Source organism: Bombina bombina, chromosome 7 (assembly GCF_027579735.1).
Source record: "Bombina bombina isolate aBomBom1 chromosome 7, aBomBom1.pri, whole genome shotgun sequence".
NCBI lineage: Eukaryota > Metazoa > Chordata > Amphibia > Anura > Bombinatoridae > Bombina > Bombina bombina.
Window position 1 is genome coordinate 179,302,221 of NC_069505.1, and position 26,507 is coordinate 179,328,727.

The 26,507-nt window shown below is 39.3% G+C and overlaps 1 protein-coding gene across 1 annotated transcript in view; it reads left to right on the forward strand.

Annotated features, from left to right (window-relative positions):
* The window catches only part of CPT1A (carnitine palmitoyltransferase 1A), a 118,405-nt gene that overhangs the window by 8,667 nt on the left and 83,231 nt on the right, over positions 1 to 26,507 (forward strand). The window contains 3 exon segments of the mRNA XM_053720449.1: positions 4,495 to 4,651; positions 10,719 to 10,746; positions 10,749 to 10,860. Of these exon segments, the coding sequence (XP_053576424.1) occupies positions 4,511 to 4,651; positions 10,719 to 10,746; positions 10,749 to 10,860 (281 nt within the window). The 5' untranslated portion in view covers positions 4,495 to 4,510.

Genomic DNA, 26,507 nt, shown 5'->3' on the forward strand with positions numbered 1-26,507 from the left:
GCACGCTCCTTAGCTCATCTAGGGTTGCTCTTTAACAAAGGATACCAAGAGGACTAAGCAAAATTAATAATAGAATACATTTAAAAGTTGTTTAAAATGTAATTCTCAATCCAAGCCATTACAGTTTAATTTTGACTTTGCTCCTTTAATCAGAAAAAAAAGATTTTACTGTAAAATTCTAATCCTGTGAGGGGCACAGTGCCTGTGAAACGGTATTTCTGTGCTATATAATTAGCTTCCTGGTTGTTGCACGTTTATTTTACTTGTAGTGTAAGACCAACCTTCTCAGGAAGTTCACATCCGCACGTCTCTTCATTTCTTGGAATATTAAAGGAACTGTTTAATGTATTCATATTAAAGCAGACATAGGAAGTACAGTTAAAGGGATTGCAAAGATAGTTTGTCCCTTTTTGCACCTAAACAGCAGGTTATGTTATTATTAGTTTAAAAATCATAATAAACAGCTTTAAGGGGGATTTCACTGCACAATGTATACACTATAATTCCTTACACTGTAACTGCACTAGAACTCAAGTAGCAGATAATATCTGGTTCCAAGCAAGGTGCAGCCAGCCAATCAGCAGTGGCAGATGGAACCCGGCTGTGTTCTGCTCAGGGGCTGCATTTCTCTGCAGTTATTGAGTGGGAATTTACCTTCATATTTAACCCTCTAACAAACTAGAGCATGTTTTTATAGTTCCACTAGAGTGTCTCTTTAACCCTTATTCATGCAAAAATAAAACAAATAGTTTATAAATGGTTCTGGTTCCTATGCACAATAGACATTTATTGAACGTAATGTCACTTTGATAACAATAACTGCTTGCACTGCCCTTTTAAATATATTTAACCCCTTAAGGACCAGCGACGTACCCTGTATGTCGCTGGCCTTTTTTTGGGACTTGATTGTTTTACAGTGCGGTCTTGCCACCAGCGTTGAGACTGCTCTATTCCACAAAGCCTGCTGGAGGGAGGGCATTAATAGCGTGTTCTTGCTAGACTTGTGCTATTATGTCCTGAAAAAACCCTTAACGACCAGTGACATACAGGGTACATTATGGTCATTAAGGGGTTAAAATAAAGGGATCATTTTCTATTATTTATTCTTTGTTAAAATTAAAAGGAAACTCTTCTTAAAGGACCCTAAATGCAGGTTCTTATGACTGTCGTAGGCTGTTTATGTTGTGCATTTCTCATATTTGTAATTACCCATGAAAACTGCTATCGTGATTGTTACTGCAGAATGATATCTGCTGGGAGAATGGAATCATTGAATCATTGATAAACAATAGCAAAATGAGTAATCTGTTTCTGTTCTTCATACTTCACAAAGTAAATACAACATATTCAAGTGCTCCTGAGCTTACTGCCTGCTTTTCAACAAAAGATACCAAGAGAACTACAAATTTGCTAACAGAAATTAATTAGAAAGTTGTTTTAAAATTGCTGCTCTATCTGAATCATGAAACATTTTGGGTTTCATGTCCCTTTAAAATGAATAATATGGGATTATAGCAAAATAAGGAATTTAAATTAGGATATATATTTTCTGCCATAGATATTATCCCTGCACACAACTTACTTATAGCTGTGTCATATTGTTTCATCTGGTTCTTTTACATTTGACCTGTATCTGGGGGGGGGGGGGGTACTCAGCTGCTATACTTTTTAAAATACCTGTTTTTAGATGTGACAAAATTATGTTAATGTCCCTAATTTAGTATTTATTATAACCTGCAAGTCTTGGACTAATGAACTTCCCACATGAAGAAATTGATATCCTGTACAACTGGCATGGAGATTGTACAGCTGTACATCAGTATATGGGCCAAGGTCATAGGACCCAGGACAGGTTGATGTGTGGTTAAACAAACACACGTGCACACTTTGTGCAATACTACAAATTGGCAACCGTTTATGAACGCAGTAAACATGATTGATCATGAAGAATGAAAGTAAACACGTGACATTTCATATGTATCACATCATCACAGCTTAAAGAAACACAGAGCCCAAAATTAATCTTTCATGATTCAGATAGACCATACAATTTAAATGTACTGTATTCTCTTTGTCTCCTTTGTTAATACTTTATCTCTTTCCATAAAAGCATACTGAGGTAGGATCATGTGATCATTGTGGCAAACTTTGCTGTTGTCTTAGTGCTGAAGACACAAGTGTTCTCCTAAGCATCCCGCAGTATGCTCTTATGGAATGAAATAAAGTTTTAACAAAGAAGACATAGAGAACAAAGTAGATTTCATAACAGAAAATAATTGGAAAGGTTTTCTTTAAATTGTATTCTCTTGCCGAGTCATGAAAGGATAATTTTGAGTTTTCTGTCCCTTTCAGTTATTTTGTAATATTCTCTCTTTTTCCTGCAGGTTTTTTGCTGCCCTTATGTGCTGTGCTCCCTTCTCAAGTTATTTATTTTCTGCTATAATGACAGTCCCTGTATGATGCACACTGTGACTGAAACTCTGGGGGACAGCAGATAACGTAGTAAAAAGACGTGCACAATGATGACCTGGCTATTGTACAGCTAACAGATCTGAGAAGGCTAATGTTGTTTGTTGTCTGTTGTTAAATACTCATTCACATTCCTCACAAACTTCTGGGATACGTAGTATGAGGAGACGTAGTCTAGAAATGTGTATTGTCTGGAATCTGGTTCCTAAAGTTCTGGTCTCCAGTTCCTGCACTCAGGAGCAATTCTTCAGCTCAGTGCCCCACCTCTGAGGAACATTACTGAAGAAAAAATGACTGGAGCCTACCTGTTTATACAATCTCTAAGCATGGGATAATTAGAAACTTCCAGAATATGTAAATTCACCACTGATATGATTTGCCACTTAATGTTGCCAGCCCACAAACATGTTTTGATAAAGAGAAACTTCCCTAGTACTGTTTGTTAGTGAAGCTACTGGGTACCCAAGTGGTGCAGACCCCAGTATGTAATATGAGGAGTAGTGTAAACGTTTACCACTTCACCTACAGTATGCGCCCCTGAGGCACCTGTTGTCTACATGGCCTATAGGGAAAGCTGGTTCTGTTGCCGTGTGAACTGCTCCTTGTTTTTGTTTTGTTTAATTAGGTGGTCCAGTGCTAATGACAGCCTTTGCATGAAGACCTAATGAGAGAATAATCACAGAGAATGCTGCTGACCCTCTGGGTAATGAAGGTTGTTAAGGAGATTCTATGACTGGGCATTGAGATGCAGTGTGAGGGCTTCTGCTGTAGTCAGATGCGTATATTTGTTTTTAACTGGTTTCTAGATAGATTGTTTTCATTCCATGATGTGCTTTTATTGCACCTAAATACTTAAAGTATGTTGTAGCAGCAGGAAACATAATAGTACTCAGCAAGTTGTAGTGCAAAAAGTACACTTATTCAGTAGAGCGTGATATAATTCCATTATTATTTTATGTTTTAAACCCTGCAATGGGATAAAAACATAGTTAAAGTCCTGTCTGGGGGCCACAAATGTTGTATCTACTGATGTTTTGACTGGCTGTTTTTGAGTCCAGCAGTTTTCTGCAGCTCCTTAGTGGAACTTTATATTTAAGCAGTGTGCGTTGGTTAATCCCATCTTCAGGGTGAGTTGTGTAACACCGCATTTGATACCAGTTTGAGCAGGTAATATATCTACTACAATGTAACGTTACATTATATTTCACTCATATTAAATATACTTATTCTTTATCTTTCAAATGAAAACCTGCATCACTAATTTAACTCTGTAAATGACTTGTTTAATTCATGTAAGAGAATACATTGTTTAATGAGTTCTTATAGATTTCTATTCACCATTACGTCTTGTTATGTTTAGTTGTGCTCATAACTATCTTTATAGTTAAACAGAAATTGAAGTCAAAATGAAAACCTCATGATTCAGATAGTGTTTAAAATTTTATAAACCTTTTCATTTACTTCTGTAATCAAAATGACTTCTTTCTCTGGGTGTCCCTTTATTTTTTTAAAAAACATAGTCCCCATTATATGAGAGGCTACTTAGGTATGCTCGGGATGTTTGTGTCTCTTAATCGATATATGGTGGGGGTTAAACAAATAAACTCCTGATTGGAAACCACAGGCATTTCAGCTTTCAATCAAAATACAGCTGGTGAACCAATCAGGACCACAGTCGCATGTAACTGCCAATCAACATTGGTTTCCTGCTGCATTGCTTGTGGATCTCAGGCAGGATTCAACATATGTGTTAATCCCTTTCTGAGAGTTGAACACTGTTATGTAGGACCAATAACGCAAAATTACATGTTTGTTCCAATTAGAACATGTAATATGTGTCTTAGAATATCCCTTTAAGAATATTGTCCAGAGTCTTAGAATATCCCTTTAAGAATATTGCCCAGAGTCTTGGTATGAATAAAGACACAGGAGCACTTATTATTCTCATTGGTCCTCTTTAATATTTAACATTTTTATTGAAAACAATTGTGTTCATTACATTTTTTTTTTCTCATCTTTTTTAAGAGAATTGTAATTAAAGATGGCAGAAGCTCACCAAGCCGTAGCGTTCCAATTTACTGTAACTCCTGATGGTATCGACCTAAGATTAAGTCATGAAGCTCTTAGACAGATCTATCTCTCCGGCCTCCACTCCTGGAAGAAGAAGTTCATCAGATTCAAGGTAAAGTGTTTGTGGCTAGAAGATTATTAATTACCAGTGTAGGTTTTTATTAATATAGACCGTTCCTTATTAAATAATTACCATGTTAGTGAGAGTGTCTCTAGCAGAAAATATTTTATTAAAGGGACAGTCTAGTCCCAAAAAAAGTATGATTCAGATAGAGAATATAATTTTAAACAATGTTCCAATTTACTTTTAGCACCAATTTTGCTTTGTTCTTTTGGAATTCTTAGTTGAAAGCTAAACCTAGGAGGTTCATATGCTAATATCTAAGCTCTTGAAGGCCGCCTCTTCTCTCAGGGCATTTTGACAGTTTTACACCACTAGAGGGTGCTAGTTCATGTGTGTCATATAGATAACACTGTGCTCACGCACGTGGGAGTTCCAGTGAGCCAGCTCTGATTGGCTAAAATGGATGTCTGTCAAAAGAACTGAAATAAGGGGGGCAGTTTGCAGAGGCTTAGATACAAGGTAATCAGAGAGGTAAAAAGTGTATTTATATAACGGTGTTGGTTATGCAAAACTAAGGAATTGGTAATAAAGGGATTATCTATCTTTTTAAACACTAACAATTCTGATGTAGACTGTACCTTTAAGACAAACTGAAAAAAGTACTACTTGTAATATATCCTTATTCTGCCAGATCCAAGCAATTATATTGTTCTTTAACGTAGAAACCACCAAATTAACAAAGTCCCTAAGTCCAAAACCTATTAGTGACTTGTATCTATTTAGAGAGTTGTGACTGTCTATACTTCTATACGTATGCCAAGAAATTATTAAAATTTGTTTGGTCACTGTGGCTAAACACTGAAACAAAAACCAATTACTCAATTACCTTACATACCTACTAAACTTCCATAATTTACACCATTAATGCTGGCAAATAGGAAGTGACTATATATGCTTGACGTGCGTTTCGCCATGAGGCTTTGGTAAAGATAACCAGTCGCCAATTAGGATTAACAAATAGCCACCAGACTGGGTCCAGAGGACAAATTTACAAATCAAATTTGTTGCTTTGAAATGCCCCCTTAAGTAAGGGATATATAATATGTATAATCTATCATGCAAACATTTTCTTTATTTGTGTACAGTTGCTGCTATATAACCCATTACCCCCTCCCAAAAGCAAAGTGTGGCTGTTATAAACCTGAAAAACCCTAATCAATTTTATGTAGATATTTACTGACACTGTTACTGTAACCTGAAACGTACATTTTTAAAAAGGGACAGGTCAACACCAGAATTGTTGTTGTTGTTTTAAAATATAGATAATCCCTTAATCTACCCATTCTTCAGGTTTGCATAACAAACACAGTTATAATAATACATGTTTTAACCTCTGTAATTACCTTGTATCTAAGCCTCTGCAAATTGCCCCCTTATTTCAGTTCTTTTGACAGACTTGCATTTTAGCCAATCAGTATTCTCGGTCCTCCGGTAAATTCATGTGCATCAGCTCAATATTATTTATAAGAACAACATGAACTAACGCCCTCTAATGGTGAAAAACTGTCAAAATGCATTTAGATTAGAGACAGCCTTCAAGGTCTAAGAAATTAGCATATGAACCTCATAGGTTTTAGCTTTCAACTAAGAATACCAAGAGAACAAAGCAAAATGGGTGATAAGTCAATTGGAAAGCTGTTAAAATTACATGCCCTATCTGAATCATGAAAGTTTTTTTTTTTGGCTTGACTGTCCCTTTAGTGAGCAAATGTTTTTGGGAAAGAAGGTGGTTGAGTTTTCTGTATTTATATCCATATTGTATTGAGATTGCAAAAGACACGTCATGTTTCAAACTGAAAATACAAGATGTCTTTACTGGTATAAAAATGAGTTTAGCTCTGAGCTTACAGTAAATGATAACTGGGGGAATAAAAGAAAGGACCTTAATGGATCAAGCAGCGCGTATTGCTGTAGATTACTGATGGAAATGACGGATTGGATGAAGTTAAGATCTGATTTGCTATATTGCTCCTTAAGAATGTTTTATTCAAATTATACATTTTTATATTTGTATGGAGAATATGTTATTTGTAGATTACTAATCCTATGTCATTCTAGTGCATTAAATATCCTTCAAGGGACATATACTTAAAGGGCCATGATACCCAAATGTGAAACACTTGAAAGTGATGCAGCACAGCTGTAAAAAGCTGACTAGAAAATATCACCTGAACATCTCTATGTAAAAAAGAAAGATATTTTACCTCAAAAGTTCCTCAGTTACCACATCCCATTGTAAATGGACTTCTAAGCAGCAAATCATTATGTCTGTCCCGGACAGCTAAGGGAGTGAGCTTCATGCACTCTCATGTTATTTCCCTATTCAGGTTTAAGGAAGTTTACTATGAAATCTCATGAGAGTTAAGTGAAATCTCACAAGATCACAGTAAAAGAGTTCATTGACCTTAGCACTGTTGCAGCTGATTGTGCTGCTGTTCATTTCTTCATTATTTTTTTTTTACCTGCAGCTGGGCAGCAGCTGAGTATAACTTTTTACACAGAACTTACTCTGCTGAGCTGAGGAAGTTGTGAGGTAAAATATCTTTCTTTTTTACATAGAGATGCTCAGGTGTATATTTTCCTGTCAGCTTTTTACAGTTATACTGCATCAGTTATCAAGTGATTTAGCATCTGAGTATTATGTCCATTTTAAAAATATTCCATCATTCATGTAAAAAAGCGTTGCCTAAACCTGTTTATATTTCTATTCCTCAAATAAATAATAAATTAACTAGTCTATAAGCCCGTGAACACGGGCCATTTTTGCAGTACCTCGGTCCCACCCCTTGCGCTCTCTCTCTCCCCCTCTTTTGCTGTCTCTCTCCCTCTCCTTTGCTCTCTCACTCTCCTTTGCGCTCTCTCTCTCGCTCGCTCACACTCACAGCTCTCTCTCGCTCTACTCTCTCTCTCTCTCTCTCTCACTCTCTTCCCCCCCTCTCGTTTTCTCTCTCCCCTCCCCCCCTCTCCTCGTTTGCTCTCTCCCCTCCTTTGCTCTCTCCCCTCCCCTCTCTTTGCGCTCTCTCCCCCCTCTCTCTCTCTCCTCTCTCTCCCCCTCTCTTTTGCGCACTCTCTCCCCCCTCTCTTTTGCGCTCTCTCTCCCCCCTCTCTTTTGCGCTCTCTCTCTCCCCCCTCTCTTTTCGCTCTCTCTCTCCTCTCGCCCCCCCTCTCTTTTGCGCTCTCTCTCTCTCCCCCCCTCTTTTGCGCTCTCTCTCCCCCCCCTCTCTTTTGCGCTCTTCTCCCTCTTTTTGCGCTCTCTCTCCCCCCTCTCTTTTGCGCTCTCTCTCCCCCTCTCTTTTGCTCTCTCTCCCCCCTCTTTTTGCGCTCTCTCTCCCCCCTCTCTTTTGCGCTCTCTCTCTCCCCCTCTCTTTTGCGCTCTCTCTCTCCCCCCTCTCTTTTGCGCTCTCTCTCTCCCCCCTCTCTTTTGCGCTCTCTCTCTCCCCCTCTCTTTTGCGCTCTCTCTCTCCCCCCTCTCTTTTGCGCTCTCTCTCTCCCCCCCTCTCTTTTGCGCTCTCTCTCTCCCCCCTCTCTTTTGCGCTCTCTCTCTCCCCCCTCTTCTTTTGCGCTCTCTCCTCCCTCCTCTTTTGTCTTCCCCCCCCCTTTTTTTGTCCAACAAAAAAAATAAAAATAAATGAGAGGGGAAGAGGCTAAGCACACACAGTATGGTGTGTTACTATCGCCACACGGGAGGAGAAGTCTACAAGAAAGGAAACATGGAGTAAGAACAGTTAGGTCCAAACGTTAGTGATTAGCAATTGCCGTACAAAGATGAATTTACTTATTTTTTGCTAACAATCCCCTACATTGATGTATTTTTAATAAATGTATACCCGTCTGACAAGGGGTTTGTTTTGGGACTATATCATCCTATATATAAAAAACAAAAATGAAAATTAGAATATATGTATCCTTTTACCCCTGCCAAGCTCACAGCACAGTAAAATAATAAAAACCTCTAAGCGCTCATTCAGTTTGTTCTCCATTTATTTGGGTACCTGCAAAGTTGTATTTGCCCATAGAAAGAAACCACAACCTATGGTCACTGGAGACCGACTGTAAAGTGAAGTTAGCGCTAGGGTTGCTAGCTGTGCTCAGCAAAAAATACCAGACAACCAGTACGTTGACTAGAGAATAGCAGTGCTCCTGTAAGCTCACCCTACAACCCACCCCATATTGCCAATTCCAGAAAGATCTAAAGCTAAAAGCATGAGCAGAAGCTCAGTTCTTCCTGACAACCTATTTAGTTACGTTTTGCCCCATAGTTGCCCTTTAGGGGAATAGCAACTGGAATTAAAATATCAAGTTTTTTTTTTAACATATTTTATTGGACAGCTGGTTACAATACTGGAATGTCCAGTTCAATACATGACACCTGGCAATGCTACTAGCAGCTGGTGCCAGCGTATCATTATTAACTGCAATGATCCCTGCTTATTCCACCAATAGAAAGTACAATTGTAAAGCTTAAGAAGATTATACACAGTGATTTACACAGAAGAGGTTTATAAGTATCGGACTTCCTTTTTCTGTTCCTTCCCAAGAGCAATAATTGTGTTCACTTTCGTTTAAAAACTTATCATTTGAATACTCTGTCAATCGCTGTTTTTTTTTTTTATCCAGCCACATGTTCTGTGTGCTTGTATGTGTGCATGTACGTGTCTGCAAATGTTTTCTGTATGTGTGCCTATAAATATGTCTATAAATGTCTGTGTGCCTATACGTGGTGTGTGTGTCTATGATCCTATACGTGTGTTGTCTGTCTATGATTCCTATACGTGTGTGTCTGTCTATGATCCCTATACGTGTGTGTCTGTCTATGATCCTATATGTGTGTGTGTGTCTGTCTATGATCCTATACGTGTGTGTGTGTGTCTATGATCCTATACGTGTGTGTCTGTCTATGATCCTATACGTGTGTGTCTATGATCCTATAGTGTGTTGTGTCTTCTATGATCCTATACGTGTGTGTGCCTATACGTGTGTGTGTCTATGATCCTATACGTGTGTGTGTGTCTATGATCCTATACGTGTGTGTGTGTCTATGATCCTATACGTGTGTGTGTGTCTATGATCCTATACGTGTGTGTCTGTCTATGATCCTATACGTGTGTGTCTGTCTATGATCCTATACGTGTGTGTCTGTCTATGATCCTATACGTGTGTGTCTGTCTATGATCCTATACGTGTGTGTCTGTCTATGATCCTATACGTGTGTGTCTGTCTATGATCCTATACGTGTGTGTCTGTCTATGATCTATACGTGTGTGTCTGTCTATGATCTATACGTGTGTGTCTGTCTATGATCCTATACGTGTGTGTGTCTATGTGCCTATACGTGTTTCCCCGTCTATGATCCTATACGTGTGTGACTGTCTGAGCCTATACGTCTGTGTCTGTCTGTGCCTATGCAGTGTGTCTGTCTGTCTATGTGCCTCTACATGTGTATGTGCCTCTACATGTGTGTCTGTCTGTCTATGTGCCTCTACATGTGTGTGTGTGTATGTCTATGATCCTATACGTGTGTCTGTCTATGTGCCTATACGTGTGTCCCCGTCTATGTGCCTATACGTGTGTCCCCGTCTATGTGCCTATACGTGTGTGTCCGTCTATGTGCCTATACATGTGTGTCCGTCTATGTGCCTATACATGTGTGTCCGTCTATGTGCCTATACGTCTGTGTTTGTCTGTGCCTATGCATGTGTTTATAAAAGTGTTTGTGTCTATAAAAATGTCTTTCTGTATAAATATGTCTTCATCAGTGTGGTCTATGCATCAGTATGTCTGCCAAAGTGTGTGTCTGTTTCCTGCGTCTATCTATGTATGCTGGGCAACATTTGAAACACGCTGGATTGCATTTAGTTTAATTTAAACTATCATCATGATTTGTTTAATGCAAATAGTGAGCTATCAAATGTATCATTACATTATCTTTCACCTGTTTGTAAATTTACACCAAGCAGCATCCCATATAGATTCAGAAATAGGGAGGTTTGTGAACCTGGTTTAGAAGGTGGTGTAAAAAATATTATTTTAAACTGTCTTTTCTTTTATCTTATAGAATGGAATCCTAACAGGTGTATTTCCTGCCAGCCATCTAGCTGGTTAATTGTGGTTGTTGGCGTCACCTCTGCATCAATGTATACCAAAGTAGATCCATCATTCGGGTTAATAGAAAAAATTAATCAAACTCTCAGTACCACGTAAGTTACTAATCCATTCTAAGTCATGTGGTTTTCTATGTATGTTTGTATGTGAGAACCGCGCAAGATATGTCTGTTAATAACTCGCATTTATCTGCTTCATATTAAACTGAGAAATATATATTCCTACCAAAGTCAATGTAGGATTTATGGTTCATTATTATTTTGTATCTTTTATAACTAAATTGTTTTATGTTCTATAATTCAACAATATCACAACATTTGTCACTGTTTTAGATTTTTTTCAATGTTCATATCTGTAATATAAAAACACACAGGAAGATGGATATAAAAGTTAGCAACCAACCTTTTATTTGTTTTGCCACCTTAGCAAAATGTACATTTATTAATCTAGTTGTATAAAGCTGTATTATTGTTTGTTTTTCTTTCCTAAGAAATGGAGAGTCCACAACGTCATTCCAAGTGGGAATATCCACTCTGGCTCAGCAGGAGGAGGCGAAGAGCACCGCAGCAAAGCTGTTAAGTGTCACTCCCCCTACCCTATAATCATTCTCTTTGCCTCTGTCAATGGAGGAGGGGAAGTTTGGTATCTGAAGAAATTATTCCTTTTTTGGGGTACTTTTCCCTGTGAGCAAGGATTTGGGGTTTAGCTGAGTCCACGGTCAATCTCTTCAGTAGAGTAGAATGGTGGCTTTAAAGCAGTTACGAAGTTGTGAGGTAGTCCTTGCTTTGTTTCCTAACATATTGCTTCTGCCCTATTTTATAGAAAGCCAGAGTTGGTTACTCTGTTCTTTCTTTTTTCTTACAGGTCTCTCTCTGTAAGGAGTATTGTCCTTTGACGCCTTGTGAGCTGTCCTCCTGTTCGGACAGCTAGACTGCAGGTAAGTGCTTTTTGTCTTCTAGGTGTTGGAGACTTGCACTTAAGCCAATGATTAATACTGCAGAAAAAAAATGGGACATATTAAATCCTTTATATACAGGATTTCGGGGGTGGCAGTGTACAGGTTAATATATGTATGTGATGGTAAAGAGTCTCTTTATTTTGTACACTTTGGTATGGTATTTTATTTTGGCACTTTAGTGATCAGAAATTGGGCCACTTGTGACTTTTATTATGAAGCTCAGGGCAGACTTTTACTTTCACTTCAGTTGGACTCGGCAGTTAGAACGCGCTGCTTTTAAGTTAGATGCGCAGTTCATGCTGAAGCCGGTCATGTGACTCTCTTCTCTTCTGATCCGGAGTGGCGTTGTGACTTCTTCAAAAAGCCGTTATCGGCAATACACAGGAGTCGTTTGTGAGCTGTGCAAACAATTGTGGAGTACAGTAGGACACCTCAGTGTTGCTGAGGTGTAGAGGTCCTGCAATATTTATTTCTGGGTGGGGAAATTTAAATTGATATTGTAGATTGTTCTGAGGACTGAAGATTTGTCTGTAAGTGACAGTAGTCTGTTGGAAAAAATGTTTAATTTTCTTTTATTTCTGAAAAATTTTGTTTTGTGAAACGAACATGGACCAAGCTTCTGTTTCTTGTGATGCTTATTATGCCTAGAGAATCAAAAAAATATTTCCTATGCAATTTTGTGCTACATGTTTAGCTAGAGGGCAAAGATGAATTATTGCCCTCAGTGCCTAATGTCTCTCAGGATGATACTATTCAGGCAATGCCACCATTTTCTCCTCAGACGTCCCAAGCCTCAATCACATCACATACAGTACCCTGCAGTTCCTCTCAGCCTCCTGGAGGAGTTTATTTGCCTGCAGATTTTGCTGCACAGGTATCTTCTGCAGTATCTGCAGCATTATCTGCTTTTTCTATGTTGGGGAAACGCAAGAGGAAAATTAAACATTTTTCAGATAGTAAGGTATCTGTCCCATATGCTGCTACGCAGATTGCCCTCCCTCATAAGTCTGATGAGAAGGATACATCGGTAGCCTCTGAGGGTGAAATCTCAGATTCGGACAGTATTATTCCTTCATATGATACTGAAGAAGTACACTTCAGATTTTAGCTTGAAACCTTTGTGTACTGTTAAAGGAGGTATTGGCTTCTTTGGACGACTCCGATACTCCTGTCGTCAACCCTAAGAAGTCTAGTAAACTTAATAAATACTATGATGTTCCTTCCTCTGTGGAAGTGTTTACTGTTCCAGACCATGTGACGGAGATTATTTCACAGGAATGGGAGAAGCCAGAGATACCTTTCTCCCTATCTCCCATCTTTAAAAAGATGTTTCTTGTTGCTGACTCCATTAAAGATTCATGGCGCATGGTGGCTAAAGTAGAAGGGGCTATTTTACTCTGGCTAAGAGAACTACGATCCCTATAGAGGATAGCATGGACAAGAAGCTGGAGGCTTATTTGAAAAAGATGTATGTTCATCAAGGTCTTCAATGGCAACTTGCAGTTTGTATTGCCACAGTAGCAAGTGCGGCATCTTATTGGTGTGACGCCTTTGTCTGAATCAATTTTAGCAGAGTCTCTGTTGGAGGAGATCCAAGAAAGGGTTAAGGCTCTCAAATTAGCCAATTCTTTTATTTCTGATGCTAACATGCAAGTTATTATACTGGGAGCCAAGATGTCTGGCTTCACTGTCTTAGCCGTAGGGCATTGTGGCTAAAATCGTGGTCAGCTGATGATACCTCCAAGTTCAAGCTTCTGGCGCTTCCTTACAAGGGTAAGACCTTGTTTGGACCTGGTCTGACAGAAATCATTTCTGATATTATGGGTGGAAAAGGGTCTTTTCTACCACAAGACAAGAAGAACAGACCTTAAGGACGTCAAAGTAATTTTCGTAACTTCAGAGGTCAAGTCTTCCTCTCCCTCTTCCAAGCAGGAACAGTTCAAGTCTTCTTGGAAGCACAATCAATCTTAGAATAAGGGGAACCAAAAAGAAACCCTCAGCTGAGTCTAAGTCAGCATGAAGGGTCGGCCCCCGATTCAGTCAAGTGGGAGGTAGACTTTCCTTTTTTTGTCACGCATGGATACGAGATGTCCCAGATCCTTGGGCTGTGGACATAGTATCTCAGGGTTACAAAATAGAATTCAAAACTTTCTCTCCAGGGGCAGATTCCACCTCTCAAGGCAAAAAGAGAGGCATTCTTGAAATGCGTTCACAAACTTTCCTTTTTTTGAGTGATTGTTCCAGTTCCAGTAAGAGAACAGGGTCTAAGATTCTATTCAAATCTGTTCATGGTTCCCAAAAAAGAGGGAACTTTTCAACCCATTTTAGACCTAAAGTCTCTCAACAAGTTTCTCAGGGTACCGCCCATCAAAATGGAAACCATTCGTTCCATTCTTCCTTTGGTTCAAAAGGGTCAGTTCATGTCGACCATAGCCCTGAAGGATGCATATTTTCAGGTTCCCATCCACAGGGATCATCACAAGTTCCTGAGATTCGCCTTTCTAGACAAACACTTTCAGTTAGTGACTCCTCCATTTGGCCTTGCCACAGCTCCCAGAATTTCTCAAAGGTTCTGGAGGCTCTCTTGCCGGTGATCAGGTCTCGGGGAATTGCAGTGGCGCCCTATCTGGATGACCTATTGGTTCTTGTTGTCCTTTCTATGTTCCCACAGATGGAAAAGTAATCTGGAGAAGAGTTCTCTTGTTCCAACTACAAGGGTTGTTTTCTTAGGAACCATAACAGATTCCCTATTTATGAAAATAAATTTCTGACTGAGGTCAGAAAATCCAAGATTCTTTCCTCTTGCCTCTCTCCTCAGTATATTGTTCAGCCGTCAGTAGCTCAATGTATGGAGGTAATTGGTCTGATGGTCACTTCCATGGACATCATTCCCTTTGCTAAATTCCATTTGAGAGCTCTGCAGTTATGCATGCTCAGACAATGGAACAGAGACCATTCAGATCTGTCTCAGAGAATAGATCTAGGCCAGAGACTCTCTCTCCCGTGGTAGCTTGCTCAGGAGCATTTGTCTCAGGGCACATGCTTCTGGAGACCTTCCTGGGTGATAGTGACCACGGACGTCAGCCTGCTAGGCTGGGGAGCAGTCTGGGCTAGTTAAAGGCTCAGGGACTATGGACTCGGGAGGATTCTGCTCTTCCAATAAACATCTTGGAGTTGAGTGATTTACAATGCTCTGATGGCATGACCTCAATTGTCCTTTACCTGGTTTATCAGGTTCTAGTCGGACAACATAACCTCAGTGGCTTACATCAACCAACAGGGAGGAACTCGGAGTTCCTTAGCCATGAAGGAGTTGGCTCGGATTATTCAGTGGGCGGAAGCTCACAATTGTTGTCTATCTGCCATCCACATTCCAGGGGTGGACAACTGGGAAGCAAATTTCCTGAGCAGACAGACATTTCATCCCAGGGAGTGGGCTCTCCATCCATAGGTGTTCTCCAGGTTAACCCTCAAGTGGGGGTGACGGGGTTGGATCTGATGGCGTCTCGGCAGAAAGCCAAGCTTCCAAGGTGTGGTTCAAGGTCAAGAGATCCGCAGGCTGCTCTGATAGATGCTCTGCTGGTTCCTTGGGTTTTCTGTCTAGCATACCTGTTCCTCCATTTTGTACTCCTTCCTCGAATCATTGCTCATATCAAACAGGAGAGAGTGTTGGTAATTCTAATAGCTCCAGCATGGCCTTGCAGGATCTAGCATGCAGTTCTAGTAAAGATGTCATCTCTGCCACCTTGGGGGTTGCCTCTGAGGAAGGACCTTCTAACTCGGGTTCCATTCCTCCATCCAAATCTCATTTCTCTGAAGCATACTGCTTGGAGATTGAACGCTTAGTTCTGACTAAGCGTGGGTTTTCTGAGTCGGTCATTGAGACCATGCTACAGGCTCGCAAGCCTGTTACTTGTAAAATTTACCATAAGGTATTGCGTAAATACCTTTTTATTGGTGTGAATCCAAAGGCTACAATTGGAGTAGGGTCAGGATTCCTAGGATTTTGCCTTTTCTCAAGGAAGGTCTGGATAATGGTTTGTCAGTCAGTTCTCTAAAAAGGTCAGATTTCTGCTTTATCTATTCTTTTACATAAGCATCTGGCAAATGTGCCAGATGTTCAATCTTTTTGTCAGGCCCTGGTCAGAATCAAGCCTGTGTTTAAACCTGTTGCTCCTCCTTGGAGCCTTAAATGGACAGTCAACCCAAAAAATAATATAACTTATTTAGATAATGTATTTAATGATTTGTACAGCAAACTGTAGCCCAATTTTGAGTTCAATATACTTTGCAAGTAAGAAGACTTACTAGTTCTCATTCGGCCGTTTTTGAAATGGCCTCCTGACCTGACCCTTCTTTCCTGGCATCATCCAAACTTAATTTTCAGCTTCCACTGAATGAAATTTTCGATCCTGCGAGTTCCTGTTTTTTGCGCATGCCCATAGTGTGTTATAGAGAGAGATACGTTCATCCATACAAATTCAACATCTTAAAAATGCATTGCTGCAGATAGTTTCACTCAAAGCATATTGTCAGTACTGTACATACGATCCGTTTATTGTTGGTACTATTTGTAAGCTTGAAGGAAAAAGATGCAGTATTATATTTATACCTTTTACCCCAAATAAACTTATGGGGAATAATAATCAATGTAAATCACGCATCTAAAATATGAAACTATGCGCCTTCAATGCATGAGCTATTTTACTTTTAGCATTAACTATTGATAGTCAGCAGAATGCACACACCGATGAAAGCAATTTATCACGCATAGCTGAAGCAAGCAATTAAAACATAAGAAGATATATAAAATCAGTCCATTTCGAAGTCTGCACACCGTCTGCTATAAAATCCTCCCCTCCTGCACATCTAGAAAATAGGACAATGTTCTTCTGTGCCGCTGTGCGTATATTTAATAACTGCAGCTCTCCGCATTCAGCACTGGTGCAATGCCGCCCCCTGCAAATTTGTGGCCAATCGGCCACTAGCAGGGAGTGTCAATCAACCCAATCGTATTAGATCGGGTTGATTTCTGGCGATCTCTGTCCGTCACCTCAGAACAGGCGGACAGAGTTATGGAGCAGCGGTCTTTAGACCACTGCTTCATAACTTGTGTTTCTGGCGAGCCTGAAGGCTCCATACGGAGCTCGATAAATACGTCCCATAGTGTAACAATCTTATACCCTTTATCACAATGTATATTCATAAACATATCTGTGTTTAATATCCCTTTAAAAGACATGTGTGCAAGAGTACAGCTTTTGTACGTACAAAAGGTACAAAGAGATTCTTAGAAAATAATAATCAGGCCATCTACTTAATTAAAGATTAATCAGCTCCCAAACCTGGAGAGGATGAGTCCTTTGGACTTTGAGCAAATATCTAATATAAAATATAAACCAGTTTATTTCCAAGATAATTTGTTTCTAGAGCGTTAAAGGGACAAGTCCAATTCAGTTTTGCAATTCACATGTAGTAGCTATAACTTAAAGCACTTTTGTTATTGTTGTTTCAGTGAGAATTTGCAGTGCACGGACACGGAGCATACATTCATATGCTCAGTGCACGTGCATTCAAACTGCAACAGCAACGGGAGCTGGCAGCAGCTTGTAAGATATAGTCGATGGCTCTGCGTCAGTGCTGAAATGATACAATCCGCTGCATGCACAGTAAAAGTATCATCCACAATGAAGCGTCACCATTAAATCCTTTTATCTAAAACATCAATGCTTTAATAATAATGATGCATAATGAAACACATTTGCTATATGTACTCATTTATTTTGACCCCTTTTCATGTTATTTAGTCTGAAAATTGAACAATTTCTACTTTTTAAAACATGAAGTGCACCTGCAGATTTCTCGAGAGTCAAGGCTACCTCTGCTACATATCTTTCACAAATTTTATTAAACTGAAAACACCTGCAAACAGAGCACTTTATACAGACACTAATATAAATTTGCAGTAGGGCTGTGCAATGAATCGCATAATGCAATTTATTGTGATATGAAAATGAGGCAATGCAAAGTCTAAATCGTATGAGGCTGCATTTGCAGTAGAGAGTGTTCATTTAAAGCAAATAAATATGCTGGAGTTAGGTTACCAACAGGTAAGAGAGCTTGTTTGAAATGGTTTCCTTAACATGTCCCGTCAGTCACACAAACACTCCAGCCCAGCAGGAGAACTAATCACTCCTCAGAGGGGGGACGGACCAGGTAGCGCCACATCAGTGTCACAGCACATAACGCTATTGCCGCCATTTTACTTGCCTCATGGTTTGTTGCTTCAGTCCTAAGGTGCGCACAGACAAGGAAGATAGGGGACTGGCGGGGATCTTTTCTCTAGCCTATTCAGTCTGCAGTGCAAATTGCAAAGGGAACCGCCACTGTTTTGAACAGTTAAATGTATTTTTGAATGCAAAATGTATGTTTACAAAATATTTTAATAAACTCGCAATCTCAATATTTCATCAAAAATCGTGATATATGCAGGGGTTTTTTATATCACACAGCCCTAGTTTGCAGTCAGTTTTCTTTTACATAAAATCATTTTAGAACTTACTTTGTACGTAGTTGACCTTACATAAGACAAGGAGGTTGTGTTTTATATTTAGTAAATGATTAATCTGTAATACAATAAACCTAATTATTTTATTACATTTTCCTAGTAATCAGGTTATGCCCTTCCTTTGTAGCCTGCAGTGTGCAACTGATTATTGCAGATCTCCATTTCTAGGAGGAGACTGTAATACTCTCTGTATAGAGATAACTGCTAAATATTCATTGATGGGCCCTTTATATTACTATGGGGTGAGGCGCAGTTCTCTCCAGTAGCTTGTGCAGTGGAACTTTTTCAATATTCAGTTAAAGGGACAGTCAACACAAACATGTTTATTGTTTAAAAATATATATATAACACATTTTCTACCCATTGCCCAGCTGTGCACAACCAACATTGTTATATAAATATACTTTTATAACATGTTTTTAAGCTACTACAGGATACCTAGATAGGCTCAGGAACTGCTGATTGGTGGATGCATATATATGCCTCGTTATTGGCTCACCCACGTGCATTGCTGTTTCTTCAACAAAGGATACCAAGAGAATGAAGCAAATTTAGATAATAGAAAAAAATTGGAAAGTTGTTTAAAATTGTATTCTCTTTCCGAACCACGAAAGAATTCTTTTTTTTATAGAGAGGTATAGAAAGAATCAAGTGGCATACATTACTGTCACTTTAAAAAAGGGATTACTGCACACAGAATTCTTATTAAAATCGTAATTTATTAAGTTGCAATTTATGAAAACATACCATTGACCGGGTAGTGTCCAGTACCCTGGACAGACCCAAAAATACAACATACAACAACAAAAAAATCCTAAACCTAAATAAAGCAAGAAAAAACCTTCAACACATAAGCATATACAAACTGCACATAGAGTCCTTAAAGCGAAGACCAAAATCATCTGGCTATATATCAATAGTCAGAGTTACTCACACAGTCCATAAATGATATTGAGGGCTTGCAAGTCAAGGATCTGGAGATACAACAGGCAAAATCAGCTTTTTTAAATGTCAAAATAAAGGTAAAATAGATATCTGTAAAAAGGGACAGTCTACTTGAAAAAATGTATTGTTTAAAATAAATAATTAAATTAAAAAAAAAGATCATCTTTGTTACCTGTTCCCCAGTTTTGCATAACCAACACAATTATATTAAAGGGCCATGATACCCAAATGTTGGAACACTTGAAAGTGATACCCAAATGTTGGAACACTTGAAAGTGATGCAGCATAGCTGTAAAAAGCCGACTAGAAAATATCACCTGAACATCTCTATGTAAAAAAGAAAGATATTTTACCTCAAAAGTTCTCAGTAGCCACATCCCATTGTAAAGGACTTCTAAGCAGCAAATCAGTATGTCTGTCCCGGGACAGCTAAGGGAGTGAGCTTTGTGCACTCTCATGTTATTTCCCTATTCAGTTTAAGGACGTTTACTATGAAATCTCATGAGAGTTAAGTGAAATCTCATGAGATCACAGTAAAAGAGTTTATGACCTCAGCACTGCTGATGCTGATTGGCTGCTGTTCATTTCTTCTTTTTTGAGCAACAGCTGAAGTATAACTTTTTACACAGAACTTTCTCTGCTGAGCTGAGGAATTTGTGAGGTAAAATATCTTCTTTTTTTACATAGAGATGCTCAGGTGATATTTTCCTGTCAGCTTTTTACAGTTATATGCATCAGTTTCAAGTGATTTAGCATATGAGTATTATGTCCCTTTTAATACACTTTTTACCTCTGTGATTACCTTGTATCTAAGCCTATGCAGCTGACCCCTTATTTCAGTGCTTTTTACAAACCTCCATTTCAGCCAATTAGTGCTGGCTCTTGCATAACTCCACGAAATTGAGCAAAGTGTTATCTATAGCAGTGTTTCTCAACCGTGGTCCTCAAGTACCCCAACAGGCCAGGTTTTCATTATAGATAAACCAGTGCACAGGTGAAATAATCAGCTGATCGTAACCATGGTTACTAACCGCTTCCCCCATCAGCTGATTATTTCACCTGTGCACTGTTAGCTATAATGAAAACCTGGCCTGTTGGGGTACTTGAGGACCACGGTTGAGAAACACTGCTATAGATAACACTTTGCTCAATTTCGTGGAGTTATGCAAGAGCCAGCACTAATTGGCTGAAATGGAGGTTTGTAAAAAGCACTGAAATAAGGGGTCAGTCTGCATAGGCTTAGATACAAGGTAATCACAGAGGTAAAAAGTGTATTAAAAGGGACATAATACTCATATGCTAAATCACTTGAAACTGATGCAGTATAACTGTAAAAAGCTGACAGGAAAATATCACCTGAGCATCTCTATGTAAAAAAAGAAGATATTTTACCTCACAAATTCCTCAGCTCAGCAGAGAAAGTTCTGTGTAAAAAGTTATACTTCAGCTGTTGCTCAAAAAAGAAGAAATGAACAGCAGCCAATCAGCATCAGCAGTCCTGAGGTTATAAACGATTTTACTGTGATCTAATGAGATTTCACTCAACTCTCATGAGATTTCATAGTAAACGTCCTTAAACTGAATAGGGAAATAACATGAGAGTGCACAAAGCTCACTCCCTTAGCTGTCCCGGGACAGACATACTGATTTGCTGCTTAGAAGTCCTTTACAATGGGATGTGGCTACTGAGGAACTTTTGAGGTAAAATATCTTTCTTTTTTACATAGAGATGTTCAGGTGATATTTTCTAGTCGGCTTTTTACAGCTATGCTGCATCACTTTCAAGTGTTCCAACATTTGGGTATCACTTTCAAGTGTTCCAACATTTGGGTATCATGGCCCTTTAATATAATTGTGTTGGTTATGCAAAACTGGGGAACAGGTAACAAAGATGATCTTTTTTTTTAATTTAATTATTTATTTTAAACAATACATTTTTTCAAGTAGACTGTCCCTTTTTACAGATATCTATTTTACCTTTATTTTGACATTTAAAAAAGCTGATTTTGCCTGTTGTATCTCCAGATCCTTGACTTGCAAGCCCTCAATATCATTTATGGACTGTGTGAGTAACTCTGACTATTGATATATAGCCAGATGATTTTGGTCTTCGCTTTAAGGACTCTATGTGCAGTTTGTATATGCTTATGTGTTGAAGGTTTTTTCTTGCTTTATTTAGGTTTAGGATTTTTTTGTTGTATGTTGTATGTTTTGTGTTGGTCTGTCCAGGGTACTGGACACTACCCGGTCAATGGTATGTTTTCATAAATTGCAACTTAATAAATTACGATTTTAATAAGAATTCTGTGTGCAGTAATCCCTTTTTTTAAAGTGACAGTAATGTATGCCACTTGATTCTTTCTATACCTCTCTATAAAAAAAAGAATTCTTTCGTGGTTCGGAAAGAGAATACAATTTTAAACAACTTTCCAATTTTTTTCTATTATCTAAATTTGCTTCATTCTCTTGGTATCCTTTGTTGAAGAAACAGCAATGCACGTGGGTGAGCCAATAACGAGGCATATATATGCATCCACCAATCAGCAGTTCCTGAGCCTATCTAGGTATCCTGTAGTAGCTTAAAAACATGTTATAAAAGTATATTTATATAACAATGTTGGTTGTGCACAGCTGGGCAATGGGTAGAAAATGTGTTATATATATTTTTAAACAATAAACATGTTTGTGTTGACTGTCCCTTTAACTGAATATTGAAAAAGTTCCACTGCACAAGCTACTGGAGAGAACTGCGCCTCACCCCATAGTAATATAAAGGGCCCATCAATGAATATTTAGCAGTTATCTCTATACAGAGAGTATTACAGTCTCCTCCTAGAAATGGAGATCTGCAATAATCAGTTGCACACTGCAGGCTACAAAGGAAGGGCATAACCTGATTACTAGGAAAATGTAATAAAATAATTAGGTTTATTGTATTACAGATTAATCATTTACTAAATATAAAACACAACCTCCTTGTCTTATGTAAGGTCAACTACGTACAAAGTAAGTTCTAAAATGATTTTATGTAAAAGAAAACTGACTGCAAACTAGGGCTGTGTGATATAAAAAACCCCTGCATATATCACGATTTTTGATGAAATATTGAGATTGCGAGTTTATTAAAATATTTTGTAAACATACATTTTGCATTCAAAAATACATTTAACTGTTCAAAACAGTGGCGGTTCCCTTTGCAATTTGCACTGCAGACTGAATAGGCTAGAGAAAAGATCCCCGCCAGTCCCCTATCTTCCTTGTCTGTGCGCACCTTAGGACTGAAGCAACAAACCATGAGGCAAGTAAAATGGCGGCAATAGCGTTATGTGCTGTGACACTGATGTGGCGCTACCTGGTCCGTCCCCCCTCTGAGGAGTGATTAGTTCTCCTGCTGGGCTGGAGTGTTTGTGTGACTGACGGGACATGTTAAGGAAACCATTTCAAACAAGCTCTCTTACCTGTTGGTAACCTAACTCCAGCATATTTATTTGCTTTAAATGAACACTCTCTACTGCAAATGCAGCCTCATACGATTTAGACTTTGCATTGCCTCATTTTCATATCACAATAAATTGCATTATGCGATTCATTGCACAGCCCTACTGCAAATTTATATTAGTGTCTGTATAAAGTGCTCTGTTTGCAGGTGTTTTCAGTTTAATAAAATTTGTGAAAGATATGTAGCAGAGGTAGCCTTGACTCTCGAGAAATCTGCAGGTGCACTTCATGTTTTAAAAAGTAGAAATTGTTCAATTTTCAGACTAAATAACATGAAAAGGGGTCAAAATAAATGAGTACATATAGCAAATGTGTTTCATTATGCATCATTATTATTAAAGCATTGATGTTTTAGATAAAAGGATTTAATGGTGACGCTTCATTGTGGATGATACTTTTACTGTGCATGCAGCGGATTGTATCATTTCAGCACTGACGCAGAGCCATCGACTATATCTTACAAGCTGCTGCCAGCTCCCGTTGCTGTTGCAGTTTGAATGCACGTGCACTGAGCATATGAATGTATGCTCCGTGTCCGTGCACTGCAAATTCTCACTGAAACAACAATAACAAAAGTGCTTTAAGTTATAGCTACTACATGTGAATTGCAAAACTGAATTGGACTTGTCCCTTTAACGCTCTAGAAACAAATTATCTTGGAAATAAACTGGTTTATATTTTATATTAGATATTTGCTCAAAGTCCAAAGGACTCATCCTCTCCAGGTTTGGGAGCTGATTAATCTTTAATTAAGTAGATGGCCTGATTATTATTTTCTAAGAATCTCTTTGTACCTTTTGTACGTACAAAAGCTGTACTCTTGCACACATGTCTTTTAAAGGGATATTAAACACAGATATGTTTATGAATATACATTGTGATAAAGGGTATAAGATTGTTACACTATGGGACGTATTTATCGAGCTCCGTATGGAGCCTTCAGGCTCGCCAGAAACACAAGTTATGAAGCAGTGGTCTAAAGACCGCTGCTCCATAACTCTGTCCGCCTGTTCTGAGGTGACGGACAGAGATCGCCAGAAATCAACCCGATCTAATACGATTGGGTTGATTGACACTCCCTGCTAGTGGCCGATTGGCCACAAATTTGCAGGGGGCGGCATTGCACCAGTGCTGAATGCGGAGAGCTGCAGTTATTAAATATACGCACAGCGGCACAGAAGAACATTGTCCTATTTTCTAGATGTGCAGGGAGGGGAGGATTTTATAGCAGACGGTGTGCAGACTTCGAAATGGACTGATTTTATATATCTTCTTATGTTTTAATTGCTTGCTTCAGCTATGCGTGATAAATTGCTTTCATCGGTGTGTGCATTCTGCTGACTATCAATAGTTAATGCTAAAAGTAAAATAGCTCATGCATTGAAGGCGCATAGTTCATATTTTAGATGCGTGATTTACATTGATTATTATTCCCCATAAGTTTATTTGGGGTAAAAGGTATAAATATAATACTGCATCTTTTTCCTTCAAGCTTACAAATAGTACCAACAATAAACGGATCGTATGTACAGTACTGACAATATGCTTTGAGTGAAACTATCTGCAGCAATGCATTTTTAAGATGTTGAATTTGTATGGATGAACGTATCTCTCTCTATAACACACTATGGGCATGCGCAAAAAACAGGAACTCGCAGGATCGAAAAATTTCATTCAGTGGAAGCTGAAAATTAAGTTTGGATGATGCCAGGAAAGAAGGGTCAGGTCAGGAGGCCATTTCAAAAACGGCCGAATGAGAACTAGTAAGTCTTCTTACTTGCAAAGTATATTGAACTCAAAATTGGGCTACAGTTTGCTGTACAAATCATTAAATACATTATCTAAATAAGTTATATTATTTTTTGGGTTGACTGTCCATTTAAGGCTCCAAGGAGGAGCAACAGGTTTAAACACAGGCTTGATTCTGACCAGGGCCTGACAAAAAGATTGAACATCTGGCACATTTGCCAGATGCTTATGTAAAAGAATAGATAAAGCAGAAATCTGACCTTTTTAGAGAACTGACTGACAAACCATTATCCAGACCTTCCTTGAGAAAAGGCAAAATCCTAGGAATCCTGACCCTACTCCAATTGTAGCCTTTGGATTCACACCAATAAAAAGGTATTTACGCAATACCTTATGGTAAATTTTACAAGTAACAGGCTTGCGAGCCTGTAGCATGGTCTCAATGACCGACTCAGAAAACCCACGCTTAGTCAGAACTAAGCGTTCAATCTCCAAGCAGTATGCTTCAGAGAAATGAGATTTGGATGGAGGAATGGAACCCGAGTTAGAAGGTCCTTCCTCAGAGGCAACCCCCAAGGTGGCAGAGATGACATCTTTACTAGAACTGCATGCTAGATCCTGCAAGGCCATGCTGGAGCTATTAGAATTACCAACACTCTCTCCTGTTTGATATGAGCAATGATTCGAGGAAGGAGTACAAAATGGAGGGAACAGGTATGCTAGACAGAAAACCCAAGGAACCAGCAGAGCATCTATCAGAGCAGCCTGCGGATCTCTTGACCTTGAACCACACCTTGGAAGCTTGGCTTTCTGCCGAGACGCCATCAGATCCAACCCCGTCACCCCCCACTTGAGGGTTAACCTGGAGAACACCTATGGATGGAGAGCCCACTCCCTGGGATGAAATGTCTGTCTGCTCAGGAAATTTGCTTCCCAGTTGTCCACCCCTGGAATGTGGATGGCAGATAGACAACAATTGTGAGCTTCCGCCCACTGAATAATCCGAGCCAACTCCTTCATGGCTAAGGAACTCCGAGTTCCTCCCTGTTGGTTGATGTAAGCCACTGAGGTTATGTTGTCCGACTAGAACCTGATAAACCAGGTAAAGGACAATTGAGGTCATGCCATCAGAGCATTGTAAATCACTCAACTCCAAGATGTTTATTGGAAGAGCAAATCCTCCCGAGTCCATAGTCCCTGAGCCTTTAACTAGGCCCAGACTGCTCCCCAGCCTAGCAGGCTGACGTCCGTGGTCACTATCACCCAGGAAGGTCTCCAGAAGCATGTGCCCTGAGACAAATGCTCCTGAGCAAGCTACCACGGGAGAGAGAGTCTCTGGCCTAGATCTATTCTCTGAGACAGATCTGAATGGTCTCTGTTCCATTGTCTGAGCATGCATAACTGCAGAGCTCTCAAATGGAATTTAGCAAAGGGAATGATGTCCATGGAAGTGACCATCAGACCAATTACCTCCATACATTGAGCTACTGACGGCTGAACAATATACTGAGGAGAGAGGCAAGAGGAAAGAATCTTGGATTTTCTGACCTCAGTCAGAAATTTATTTTCATAAATAGGGAATCTGTTATGGTTCCTAAGAAAACAACCCTTGTAGTTGGAACAAGAGAACTCTTCTCCAGATTACTTTTCCATCTGTGGGAACATAGAAAGGACAACAAGAACCAATAGGTCATCCAGATAGGGCGCCACTGCAATTCCCCGAGACCTGATCACCGGCAAGAGAGCCTCCAGAACCTTTGAGAAAATTCTGGGAGCTGTGGCAAGGCCAAATGGAGGAGTCACTAACTGAAAGTGTTTGTCTAGAAAGGCGAATCTCAGGAACTTGTGATGATCCCTGTGGATGGGAACCTGAAAATATGCATCCTTCAGGGCTATGGTCGACATGAACTGACCCTTTTGAACCAAAGGAAGAATGGAACGAATGGTTTCCATTTTGATGGGCGGTACCCTGAGAAACTTGTTGAGAGACTTTAGGTCTAAAATGGGTTGAAAAGTTCCCTCTT